Source organism: Lithobates pipiens, unplaced genomic scaffold (assembly GCF_037356315.1).
Source record: "Lithobates pipiens isolate NorthernLeopardFrog02 unplaced genomic scaffold, aLitPip1_a1.2 Scaffold_28, whole genome shotgun sequence".
In the NCBI taxonomy this organism is placed as follows: Eukaryota; Metazoa; Chordata; class Amphibia; order Anura; family Ranidae; genus Lithobates; species Lithobates pipiens.
The window spans coordinates 205,162,950-205,177,047 of NW_027507789.1; the positions used below are offsets into that span (position 1 = coordinate 205,162,950).

General features: G+C 43.9%; 1 protein-coding gene across 1 annotated transcript in view; it reads right to left on the minus strand.

The window, feature by feature from the left end:
* Positions 1-12,619: 12,619 nt before the first annotated feature.
* CHRNA4 (cholinergic receptor nicotinic alpha 4 subunit) overlaps positions 12,620-14,098 on the minus strand; it is a 55,139-nt gene continuing 53,660 nt past the window's right edge. The window contains exon 5 of the mRNA XM_077460354.1: positions 12,620-13,170. Within this exon, the coding sequence (XP_077316480.1) occupies positions 13,045-13,170 (126 nt within the window). The 3' untranslated portion in view covers positions 12,620-13,044. The remainder of the gene's footprint in view (positions 13,171-14,098) is intronic.

Genomic DNA, 14,098 nt, shown 5'->3' on the forward strand with positions numbered 1-14,098 from the left:
TATTAGGAGAGGACTCCAGAGAGAGAGATATCATTTTGCCCCCCTGTACAAATCATTAGTAAGACCTCATCTGGAATATATGGGCACCAGTTCTCAAAAAGGATATCAGGGAACTGGAGAAAGTGCAGAGAAGGGCAACCAAACTGATAAGAGGCATGGAGGAGCTCAGCTATGAGGAAAGATTAGAGGAACTGAACTTATTCACTCTTGAGAAGAGGAGATTAAGGGGGGATATGATCACCATGTATAATATATAAGGGGTCCATATAGTGAACTTGGTGTTGAGTTATTCACTTTACGGTCATCACAGAGGACAAGGGGGCGCTCTTTACATCTAGAGAAAAAGAGATTTCATCTCCAAATACGGAAACGTTTCTTCACAGTAAGAGCTGTGAAAATGTGGAATAGACTCCCTGCAGAGGTGGTTCTGGCCAGCTCAGTAGATTGCTTTAAGAAAGGCCTGGATTCATTCCTAAATGTACATCATATAACTGGGTACTGACATTTATAGGTAAAGTTGATCCAGGGAAAATCCGATTGCCTCTCTAGGATCAGGAAGGAATTTTTTTCCCCTGCTGTAGCAAATTGGATCATGCTCTGCTGGGGTTTTTTCACCTTCTTCTGGATCAACTGTGGGTATAGAATTGGGTATATTGGGATTGTATGGTTGAACTAGATGGATTTGTGTCTTTTTCAAACTGACTAACAAAGATACCATCTTTTATCAAATTATACCATCTGCAGAAATTATCCCTGAAGAAGGAGTCAAGTGTCTCCGAAATGCGGATGTCTTTAAGTGATTTTTTGCTTATGCAACAGTTATGGACAAACAAGTACCAATATACTGTACCCATGTGGATAAATAAACGCGGACTCCCGGCGGACTCCCGCTTTAAAGTGGAGGTTCACACAAAAATGGAACCTCCACTTTTTGGAACCCCCCCCCCCTCCGGTGTTACATTTGGCACCTTTCAGGGTGGAGGCGGGTGCAGATATCACTTCCGAGCATAGACTCGGAGTCTACGCCTCTCCCAACCGACTCTCGCATGCGCAGTAGGGAACAGGGAAGTGAAGCCACAAGGCTTCATTTCCTGATTCCCTTACTGAAGATGGTGGCGGCAGCACCCGAGAGCCAAACGACAGATTGGCTTCAGGTGCCAACATCGTGGGCGCCCTGGACAGGTAAGTGTCCATATTTTAAAAGTCAGCAGCTGCAGTATTTGTAGCTGCTAACTTAAAAAAAAAAAAAATGTCGGCGGACCTCCGCTTTAAACTGCGAAGGGGGTTTTTCACTGTCAGGGCAATAGGGATGTGGAACTCTCTTGCACAATTGGTAGTGGCCTCAGGCTATATTGATCATTTTAAGAAACTCTAATACAGCGTATACACGATCGCACATTCCGACAACAAAATCCGCAGTATTTTTTCAGACGGATGTTGGCTCAAACTTGTCTTGCATACACACGGTCACACAATGTTGTCGGAAATTCCGAACACCAAGAATGCAGTGACGTATGACGAGCTGAGAAAATTGAAGTTCGATAGCCAGTGCAGAACTTCTGCTTGATTCCGAGCATGCGTGGTACTTTGTGCGTCGGAATTGTGTACACACGAACTGAATTTCCGACAACAGATTTTGTTGTTGGAAAATTTGAGATTCAGATCTCAAATTTTGTGTGTCGAAAATTCAGATGGAAAATGTCCCATTGAGCCTACACACGGTTGGATTTTCCGACAAAAAGCTCCCATCGAACATTTTCCATTGGAAAATCCGACCGTGTGTACGGGATATTAGATCTTACATCTTACAGAACACGACATACAGGGATATGGGAAATATAGACACTGACACATGTGCACCTACACAGGTTGAACTGGATGGACTATTGTCTTTATTGGACCTTACCTACTATGATACCATGATGCTATGACTATGAGTTGTGTGTATACTTCTATTTACAGAATTGACAAAAGTGTGTTCAGAAGAATGAAGCAGCTGATGACCTCCTATGCAGCAAATGTGTCTCATCTCACTGTTGTAGATGGTGAACACATATCACTTTGGCAATTGTTTAAAACATTTCGGTCCCAGAGGAAATAAACTGACTTTAATTTTGAATCTAAGAGTTCCCGACCTCTGTGTATTCTCTTTGCGCTAGAATAATCTTGGGGTATAAAGGAAAGTGAAGAGTCCAAGGTCTAAAAATATTAACTCAAGAGCCACCGCTGTAGGCTCATTGTTGGCTTGATTCTTTGGCATAATTTGGAATTGTTTTTGCTTCTGAAAAGAAAAGAATAAAAAAAAAAAAAAAAGATCACCCAGGAGACCTACATTTCTACAGATCCTATTACCTTGGCTTTTTTTTTATTTTTTATTATGATTTTGTAAAAATGTGATTGTATAGTTAGTATACACTTGTGGTTCATTAAAGAGATAACTGCGTGTGTGGTGCATTTACTTTCGTTCACCGTGCATTTGTAAAACAGAACGTGACTTTATCTAACTCAGAAGTTGTGTGTTCTAGATGGTATGAGATGCAAATTCAAATATTTGGTTAGTTTTTTTTTTTTCATTTGGCGCACTCCTTGTATTTCTGAAATAGAAGAACGAGCGCATCAATGTTTGAGCGTAGGAAACTGAATCAATTAACTTTATGGTAATGTTAAGCTAAGTATTGATTGCATTTTTTATTTTTTTATTGTGTAAATTCAGCCTTCTTCTGAAATAGAAGAACGAGCACATCAATACCTGTGCAGAGGCGATAGCTTGGAGGGTAAGAGCTCTGACTGGTCTGCTGGAGACTTGAGTTCAAATCCCTCTGAGGGAAAGCCTTGTGTGCCCCAGGTCCTCTACAGTGTCTGAACCCCATGATGGTTGGATGGGGCAATGGGAAATGTTTGTGAACCACTACCTTGTCCCTACAATTAAGAGGTTCAGGTACTGTGCAGTACCTGGGGTGAAGCCAATAAAACTTAAGTCCCTACTTTTGGAATGAGCTGCCCCTGGTAAGGGCAGCTCATTCTAATTATATATGTTGAAGTGATGGCACAGACCGTGGACCAAAGAGGCAGGGTGTCCACACATGTTATAGGCCTTTGGAGGACCTGGGACTGGAGCAGACTGGTGGGTTGTCCATGGCCTCCAGACCTTCACTCAGGTCTACATCACTTTCATGTTTCCAACTCAGAGTCTATAGCACTTATGGATTCACACTTGGAGGTCTACTGCGCTTTCATGGATTTGAACTCGGGTCTACAGCGCTCTGGGTCAGTGCTCTTATCCACTGAGCTACTTGCCTCTGCCCAGAAGCTCATCTGTTTGTTCTACTACTTCAGGAGTATAAGATTGTTAAACTTTCAAGAAGCTAAACCAAGAGTCGAACCTGCAACTCTAAAGGCTTAGCTGGGCCATGGGCTGCCTGCTAAACCCCTGAGCCAGGGAACAGCTCTGGCACAGAAGTTTAGTAGCCAGCCTTTTGACCAAAGGGTGCTTTGACTGCAAAAAGGATGAGAAACATTGGATTAGCCAAAGGTCTGTTCAGTAAATAAAGACTTGGTGAATAAGACAATGCCTTATCTGATCAATCGTTATTTCACATAATTGGCAGGCTCATGATGATTGGCATCAGGTTATCCAATATCCCTGCTGGATCCTCTCCTGCCGACGATATTCCAGGGGTGTATAAAATAGGACTTATTTTTTCTTCTTTTTTACATTTTGTAAGAATATTTTTTTCTTTTTATTCATTATTAATCCTCCTCTTGCTGGGTCTCATATTTTAAAGAGCAGTAGCCTGAGATGTTGCCCTATCACAATCGCAACAACAGAGGGTTCAGAGTCTGGGACACTGAGTTTAAGTGGCTTGCCCAGACCTGCAAGGCTTTCCCTCATTGGGAATTGAACTTGGGTCACCAGTAAAACATGTCAAGCTCTTATCCTCTGAGCTACTGTTAATTTCTCCTGGTGACGCTCAAACAGGTCCCCCTCCTCCAGTTACTAAACTACACAGCAAGGAGACCTTTTATATAGGGTGTGCTTTTTTTCATATCTTTAGATTTGAAGTTGGAGACGCATTTCTTCCATTACATAAAGGACATTCCACTTGTATTTCTTCATGGAGTACCTTTTTTCTTGACATGAAGCCATGAGTTTAAATTCCTGCAAGTTGCCTTTTAATTTGTGAATATTTTGTACTGCTGTATCAGAAAAGCCATACAAAGGACCTCTTGGATAAGACGAGAGCACTGGGCCATAGTGAAGTCCTCACTTTGAATCCTTGAAGTATGTTCTGTCTGTAGACAAGTCAGATCGTTACCTCTCAAGGAAAAAATAGTTTAGCCTAATTCTACTTGTGAAAATACTAGCTGCATGGCCATCCGTCTTACTAAATGGTGGTTGCAAAGCTTTGTCTTTGACTGCAGGCTTGTTCCAAGTCTTTCGGTCAAACTATTAAATTACAGACGGGCAACTTACATTTTCACAAGGGGGTCCAATGAGATTTTCTTTAAATGTATTTTCCGTCTTAGTTTTGGATAGAGTATGGAATGGATACAAGCACCCTTCAGGTTTCTTTTCTGTTTACTTTAATCTTTACCTGAATTTTTTTGAGGCACACAAAACAGGAACTAGGACAAATACCCTCTTGGTTGGCACCAGAATAGGTGTCCAAATTTGAATATTTTCCATCCCCTCCCCACCACGGCAACATTTTGGTTTTCCCATTATTCCCATGGTCACCAGGACAAAGAGGGGTGAGGGGGTAAAACCACATAGTTGTCCCTCATTTTACCACCCCTCAAAAGCTCCCCCTTTAGCAGGAAATGCAGTAGCTGGGTATGTACACATGCCACAGCAGGAATTATATAGCCCCTGTTGGGTTCAGCGGACACTACCACCCACCCACCAAACGCAACCCATTCAAGTGAATAGGGGCAGACTGAACCATGCAATCATGTGCAACGTGCACTGTTATGGCCCAGTAGTCTAGCATTTAGGGGGTTAAGAGTCTGAACGTAAATCACTCTTCAGAGAGGACCGTGAGTGTAAATTAGGCCATTGAGAGGTTTTCTTTTAACTTTTGGATAGAGTAAGATACGGTTAAGCTTGTCAGTTGTTTTTCTGCCCATTGGGGAAATTTTATCACTGAGGCACAACAAAAAGTGGGAATACCTCACCTAGTCGTCACCAGATTGGGTTTCTGTCCCCACTAGTAAAGTCTGTTCCTGTTCTGGTGACAACTTAAATAAAAAAAATGGACTTTCCCCTCACTTTCTCTCCCAGTAACAATAGGGAACATTTTTCCTAGTAGGGATACAGATGGCAAATCCAACATGGGGCTTTGATCCTTCCTTATGCCCCGTACACACAATCGGATTTTCCCGACACCAAATGTTGGATGTGAGCTTGTTGGCTGAAAGTCCGACCATGTATATGCTCCATCGAATTTGTTGTCGGACTTTCCACCAACAAATGTTGGCTAGCAGGTTCTCAAATTTTCCGCCAACAAAACGTTGTTGTCGGAATTTCCGATCGTGTGTACACAAGTCCGACGCACAAAAGTTCACACGTGCTCGGAATCAAGCAGAAGGAGGCGTACTGGCTCTTGAACTTCCTTTTTCTCGGCTCATCATATGTCTTGTACGTCACCACATTCCTAATTGTTGCCCAACATTTGTGTGACCGTGTGTATGCAAGACATGTTGGAGCCAACAATGTTCAAACAAAATTCAGCGGTTGTGTTGTTGGAAAGTCATCATGTATAATGTAGGACCAACGGTCCTGCATAGTAAATGAGGATGTTGAGGGTACACGCATCACCTGGAGCAAAGGGAAGAGGAGAGCACCAGCTTCTGGGGGAGTGAGAGAGAAGGTGGCTTTTTAATGGTATTCTAGACAAAAATTTAAATGTTATCAGTACAGTGTGGGGAGAGCCCCACTCCAAGGGTAGTTTTTAACTTTCAGTTTTAAAGGATAAGTGTACTTTCAGAGCATTTTTGGCCTTTTTTTTTGTCCCCCTTCAAGCTGTAACTAACCCACCCTCCACAACTCCCGGTAATTTTTTCTTCCAGAAAGCATCTTTCAGTGTTTTGCACATGCACAGTAGAAGCTTACAACCTTTTTATGGGGCTTTCTCCTGTTGCTGGAGACAACAGGATCATACATTCCCACAAAGACCATAGATGTCTACAACTCATAGATGGCCTCCATGACCTTTGGAGACAGCTATGGGTTTATACTGCACATGCGGGGACCACGCAGATTCTAGAACAGGGATATGCAATTAGCGGACCTCCAGCTGTTCCAGAACTACAAGTCCCATGAGGCATAGCAAGACTGACAGCCACAAGCATGACACCCAAAGGCAGAGGCATGATGGGACTTGTAGTTTTGCAACAGCTGGAGGTCCGCTAATTGCATATCCCTGTTCTAGAACGTTGCATTGGTTATAGCTTCATAACTTCATATGGAGGTATTAAAGGAGCATGGGTTAAGGGGACCTTCACCCATTAAACTAACATTTTCCTGGTCTCCCCCCCCCCCCCCCTTTTACAGAATTGGAAAGCGTTTTCTAATTTTTGTAAAATTTTTAGACCTTTTTTTTGTGCTGCACTTGTTTCCTTGTCAACAATTATGTGTGGAACCCTTCTGCCTCCTGGGAGGTCCACGTCACACATCCCAGGTGGCAGCCGTATTGCTGATGGGCCCCATGAGAATCTGTGCATGATGAAGTGCAAACATGATGCTGCTCTGACAGGTATTGGGGACCTGGCAAAGACCTCATAGAACAATGTAGGGTTCAGACATGCTGGGTAGAAGGGTTCTACAAGGTCCCAGATACCAAAAGCCAGCGGCATATCTGCGTATGCATGGGAATCCTCCAGGCTGCTCAGACATGCCACAGTGTGCCACATCTGGGATATCTGAAGATGGCGGAGTGGCTGGTGAAGACTTTCCCCAGGGTGATGTTCCTCTTTTATTTAGGACTTCAGGAGATAGGCAGACTCTCGGTAGACAGATCACAGATCTAACAATTATTTACACTGAAAATAACGTGTGGTGTCCCCCCAGCTGAATGCGTTTCTGACACTACAGAGTGTTGCTAGGCCACGTGTTGTCTGGCTGTGAGATTATTCTAACGAGGAGCTTGTCCGTATTGCTTAATATGCAGGGGGCGGCAGCGAGTGAGATAACAGAAATTATACAAGCCACCCTTACTCTGCCCTTCACACATTAAACGGCCCTGTTCCGCAATCCTGTTCCCCCCTCCCCCCCGCCTGTCCCAAAAGGTTTGGGCCTGCTGATGGCGCTTTACCATCGCACACATGCGGCCAGGGAATTGGTGCAGGAGTGACGCCTAGCTTTGAACCTGTCCTTCAGTCAAAGTGAGCCGTTCTGACACCTCCTGTTAGATCTGCCGGAGTATCAGAGGCGACGCGGCAGACTGAAGCGATCACAGGCTGCTCGCTCGTTGATGGAATTTTAAAGTGGAGGAAATAAGTAGGCGGCCATCGCCGGCCTCTGGCGGAAAATATTACACGGTTATCAAGTTAGTCTGATTGAAAAAAAAAAGACAATAAAAGGGGAAAAATTAAAATCCTACAATCTTACACTCACAGTTGATCCAGAAGAAAAGGAAAAAAACAGCAAAGCGTGATCCAATTTGCTCCAGTGGGGGAAAAAAAAAAATCCTTCCTGATCCACCAAGAGGCAAACGGATATTCCCTGGATAAACTCTACCTATAAATGATAGTATCCAGTTATATTATGTACATTTAGGAATCCAGGCATTTTTTTTTAAAAGCAAGCTGCTGAGCTGGCCAGAACCATCTCTGGAGGGAGTCAATTCCACATTTTCACAGCTCTTAGCCCCCGTACACATGGTCGGAGATTCCGACATCCAAATCCGTCTGAGTTATTCCGACGGATTAATTCCGGAAGAGGTCTGGAAGTGATGTTGCATACACACGGTTGGACTAAGTTGTCGGAAAATCGGATTGTACATAACGTGATGACATTATTTCGTTATGACGGGACTACGTTCAGGCTAGTAGTCAATAGCTTTGGTCTATGAATTTGATCTGAGCATGCGTGGCGCTTTGTCCGTCGGAGTAGGCTACACATGATCCGAGTATGTCCGATAGGAGCATTTTGTCGGAAAATTTTACCGGCAAGTTTGAAAAGTTGGTCCGTCGGATATTCCAACGGAAACAGTCCGATGCAGACCACACACAGTCGGAATATCCGACAAGACGGTCCGATAGGACACTCTGTTGGAATCTCCGACCGTGTGTTCAAGGGCTAACTGTGAAGAAACCTTTCCGTATTTGTAGATGAAATCTTTTTTCCTCTAGACGTAAAGAGTGCCCCCTTGTCCTCCGTGATGACCGTAAAGTGAATGACTCAACACCAAGTTCACTATATGGACCCCTTATGTATTTGTACATGTTGATCATACCCCCCCCTTTAATCTCCCTTAATAAATTCAGTTCCTCTAATCTATCCTCATAGCTGAGCTCTTCCATGCCTCTTATCAGTTTCTTTGAGAACTGGAGCCCAAAACTGAACTGCATGATGAGGTCTTACTAATAATTTATACAGGGGGGCAAAATGATATCTCTCTCTCTCTGGAGTCCATACCTCTCCTAATACAAGAAAGGACTTTACTCGCTTTGGAAACCGCAGCTTGGCATTGCATGTTATTATTAAGGTTATGACCTACCAAAACCCCCAGATCCTTCTCCAATATGGATCCCCCCTCCGTTGTACTCCCCCTAGTATGTATGATGCATGTATATTCTTAGTCTCCAAGTGCATAACTTTACATTCATTAACATTAAATCTCATTTGCCACATAATTGCCCAATTAGACATTAGCATTGAGGTCGGCTTGTAAATTGGAGGCATCCTGGAAGGACGTTATTCCACTGCATAGCTTGGTGCCATCTGCAAACACTGCAATGGTACTTTTTTGCTCCCAGACCCGATATCATTTCTAATGATAAATATAAAATAAGGGTCCCAACACTGAACCTTGGGGTACACCACTAATAACCTTAGACCATTCAGAGTAAGAATCATTAACCAACACACTATGAATTCCATCTTTTAGCCAGTTTTCTAGGCATGGCATGTTGCTGCGTGCCAGTCTCTGACCCACAGCAGGCATTCAAGGGGAAAGCAGAGCTACTGATCAGCACACTTGCTCAAGGTCAGTGACCCAGAAAGCACTGAAGCCCGAGGGGGCTAAGGGGTTGGCAAAAGAGGTGACCACCTTGGGAGCTGTAGTAGGAGGGGGTGCAGAAAGGGCAGGATCTGCAACTTATACTGTCGACAGTACACAGTGTATGAAAACACTTTGGTCTTTTCACCTTGGGTGCTAAAGAACTTTGTCCTGGCACAGATGCTATCTGACACTACCTGGTGTATCAGTAGTGCATCCCATCCAGGTGGTATGAATCCTCCTGCTTACTCCTACATCACTGCTATTTGTTGTAGTGACCACTGTGGCCAGTAGGGGCACACTATCTGACACACCTGGAAGTGTCAGATGGCAGCAGTTCCTGGGGTTCTTTAACAGTGCAAAGGTTTCTCCCTCCAAACAGGCAAGTACTTGGCCTATTCTCAAATGGGTATCACTCGCGGGGCGCCAATAGGACCAGGACAGGGTCACTTTAACCTTCAAAGACAGATGTAGAAACGCTAATTTACGAAGATTTGAACTACCTTGACTGTTAAGGCCTTGACACGCCATTTGTCAATAGGTTTACTTTAATGTGACCCTGTCACTACACAATTATGTAACTGTAAAAGTAAAGTGAAGTGAATATGATTAACTTTCTGGTGGCCTATGTGTTTCAGCTCCCCAACCGCTGCAATTATTCAGTACTTTGGGTGGGTCGAATACCCATTACCCCTCCACCACATACGGTGGTTCCTCCCGCTGGCTCATATGTCCTGTAGTGAAGTACAAGCTGGTGGGAGGAAGCACAGCATGCATCAGGGGAGCCAGTACTCTACAGCAGTGGTTCTCAACCCTGTCCTCAAGTACCCCCAACAGGCCATGTTTTGGGAATATCTCTTAGATATAATAGCTGTCCAAAATACCAAGCCATTGACTCCGATTTAAAGCACCTGTGCAAGATAAAGCAAAACCTGCAAACATGGCCTGTTGGGGGTACTTGTGGATGGGGTTGAGAGGAACCACTGCTTTACACCAATATTTCTCAACTCCAGTGAACAAGTACCCCCAACAGGTCATGTTTTCAGGCTTTCCATTACTATGCCCAGGTGATTTGATCAGTTTCATTGCCTTAGTAATAATTACCACCACCGTTTCATCTGAGGGAAAACATGACCTGTGTGGGGTACTTGAGGACTAGGGTTGAGAAACATTGCTCTACACAACTGGAAGTGGATCTTAACACACAGTCCTCTAGATCAGTGTTTCTCATCGCTAGTCCTCAAGGCGCCCTCCAACAGGTCATGTTTTCAGCCTTTCCATTATTTTGCACAGGTGATTTGATCAGTTTCACTGCCTTAGTAATTACCACAGCCGTTTCATATTAGGGAAATCCCGAAAGCATGCCCTGTTAGGGCACCTTGAGGACTGGAGTTGAGAAATGCTGGTCTAGTCCTACAGCTATGTAATTGTATGCAAGTGTCCTTCTACTGAAAGGATCACTCAAATGAAGCTGAAGTTTCCTACATAGAACACATCTTGTTATAGTTATAGATTAATCTTGTCTAGCAAACTTACATATAAAATAACGTCATTGGTTCCTTTTCGTTACCAACTAGGGTTGCCACCTGTCCGGGATTTGAACTATGTGTCCGGGTTTCAGTCCGTCTGAAACCTGGACACATTATTTAGACCAGGCTGTGGCTCCCTATGTAAATGAGATAGATTTACCTTGATGCCCCGTCTGACACAGACAGAAAGTCAAGATAAATATCCCTATATGACAGTGATGGCGAACCTTGGCACCCCAGATGTTTTGGAACTACATTTCCCATGATGCTCTGGCACTCTGCAGTGTAGTGGAGCATCATGGTAAATGTAGTTCCAAAACATCTGGGGTGCCAAGGTTCACCATTACTGGTATATGACATAGATTTGAAATCAAGGTAAGTTTCCTTATATGACGGACTGGAAGTCAAGTGAAATCTCCCTATGATGACACAGACAGGAAGTCAAAGTAAATCTTTCCATATGACACAGGAAGTTTGTAATATCCCAATAGGACATAGATGGGAAAGCAAGGTAAGTCTCCATATATCACATAGACAGGAAGTCAAGTGAAATCTCCTTATGGCAACACAGACAGGAAGTCAAAGTAAATCTCCCTATATGACATAGATAGGACATCAAGGTAAATCTCCCCATATACATCATATTTATATATATATATATATATATATATATATATATATATATATATATATATATATAAATGATTTACTTTGACTTCCAGTTTATGTCATATGGGGAGATTTCCATTGACTTTCTGTCTGTGTCATATGGGGAGATTTACTTTGACTTTCTGTTTATGTCATATGAAGGAGATTTACCTTGACAGCCTGTTGGTCATATGGAGAGATTTACCTTGACTTTCTGTCTGTGTCATATGGGGAGATTTGCCTTGACTTCCTGTCCTGTAAATACAACAGAAAGTAAAAAAGAAAACCCGTTCATCGTGAAGAGTATCTTTTCTTAGACAAATGTCACCAGGACATGTGTTCCAATTGGAAGCAATACAAACCTGACAGGTGTTCTAACCTCTCACCACTCTATATCCAAAACTAAAAATAAAACCTTATTAAGGTACGTTCACCTTTTCATTAAAAACAAAAAAGGTGAACCAACTCCAAGGTTCTCCAGACCACCTTCTACATGGTCCTCTCAGGCCACCCCTATGGATCCTGCTTCACCTAGTGGCCAGGATGCCCTGTGCTGGTGGCATAGCAGAATGCTCACATTGGCATGAGTTCATAGGTCAGCATGACCCAATGATCACCATCTGGGAGACCTTACTGGTAGAAGAAGCCTCAGATGCGCTTCTCATTGGTCAGCACAGTCACATGGCTGCGGTGACCAGTGAGCGCTTGTCATTGTAAGCATTATTATGGATACATATTCTGGGGTGGTGTATGGTAGCTGGGCCAATACACCGGCAGCACGGGGGCATCATGGCTACTATGTGCAGCGTGCTCTAGTGTGGTGGCCAAGATATTTGAAGTTAGTGATGCCACCATCCCACCTCTACACCTCGTCAAATTGTAGAATACCTTGTATTCATTAGGAAAAATGCAAAGCGATCTGTGAATGGTGGCTGTGATGAGCAAAGGACCCCTGTATTCACTGTGCAGCAGGGCAGCAGCTCAGCACAGACCCTGAAAACAGTGGTAATCACTGGAATAGTGGCGTCTACCACAGCGATCCCACAGGTGTGACATATGCATACTGCGTATATGTAAAAAGACATTCATGAAAAAAAAAGTCATTAGTGTTTGTGCCCAAATTTCTATCTTGACCAGCGCCCATTAACTCTTCCTCAACCAAGCAAATTTCACAGCAGAACGATAAGTGGGGAAAATAAAGAAATAAAAAAACAACAAAGAAAGTGTTTAGGGCCTCAGATTTATTCACAGACCCGCCAGGAACCCCCAGATGTCAGGAGGAATGCTCTTAGGTCGCAGTCAGATGTACATGACAAATATTTTAAGGATTCCTGGCTGGGGGTGGCCAGAGCCGTCTCTAAAACGCCTCTTTACCCCGGGGGGCCATCCCCTGGAGCCCGCTGGGCTCTCATGCGTTTCTGATGCGAGCTTAAATATTTATATACTGCAGACGCACGCTCCAGAACGCCTGCTCATCCCTTCTGTTCTGTGGGATCCCTCAACTCGTTCTTGTGTTTTTTTTTTATTAAAGTTCTCTCTGAATTCTCCATGCACTCATGCGCCCGACTTCCCATCCCTCTCGGATTTTTCCCCACCCAATGTCCTCCTGGTGGGATGGAGACTGTCCAATTTGGAGGCCCTGATGGTTAAATCATGCCGGCCAACCAGGGTGGGAGGAACAGTCCAACGGTTCCCAAGAGGCAGACTATGATGAACATCCAGAGGAAGATCCGATCGATGACCATGGCCACATACTTCCAGTCCTGTTTGACCTGTTGGGATTAAGGAGAGAGAAAGTGAATCTCATGACATAACTGGATCAATGCAAGTCTGTCTATATCCTCAATTTCAATTTGGACTCAAATGGACCTGGAACTGCATGGACTGTCCAGTACTGAGCTGTCCAATGCTTGCAAAGGCCACACTGAGGTTTGATGACAGCACGGGGCCACCCAGTATCAGCAGGCTCCTACGTAGGAAATACTGCCAACTCCTGAATGCCTGTTTTTGTTGAGGAATTGCAATTTTGCCTGGAACTAATGCACCGCAATCACGAGCCAAGCATGTGGTTTGTGGTTGACTTCAACAGGAGAGGTTGACAGGCAAGCCTTGTGGCCTAACTCAACAAGCCGAGTTAAATTTGTGGCAGCGGCAAAGCAACTAGGCCATGGCATATGCATGATCCTCTCCAGCTTCCATGTTAGGTCTTTTATGCACAGATGGTAAAAACATGTCCGAACCAACTGATCACCAATCGAAAAGCCCAACAAAGTAGCTGGAAGAGATCCTACATATGGCAGGACTGTGATGAATTTAAATCAGCTTCTTCAATCACCCATTAAATCCAATGGGATCACACTGCAAGCACAAGCCATATGCTAGGCTCGCATTGCAGCAAGTTACTTCCATGCATGATCACTATTCGGAAAATAAAAAACATAACAGCCATTCAGGATGTGTCAGTATTGCCTCCTGAATGCCTGGAAGGCACTGTTATACCACCTTCTGAAAAGCAATCCTCTAGGATCATGTTTTAGAGGGGCAGTGAAGACCCAGCCTAAAGTTTTTAGGGGGTGGTAAAATTCTGTCAGACTGCCTTTTAATACCACCTGCGTAAATGAGTCCTTACCAAGCAAAATAATCATTACACACTATTGGGAAAGTTAGTTATTTTGCTGTTCGGGCTTCCAAAAATGTGGA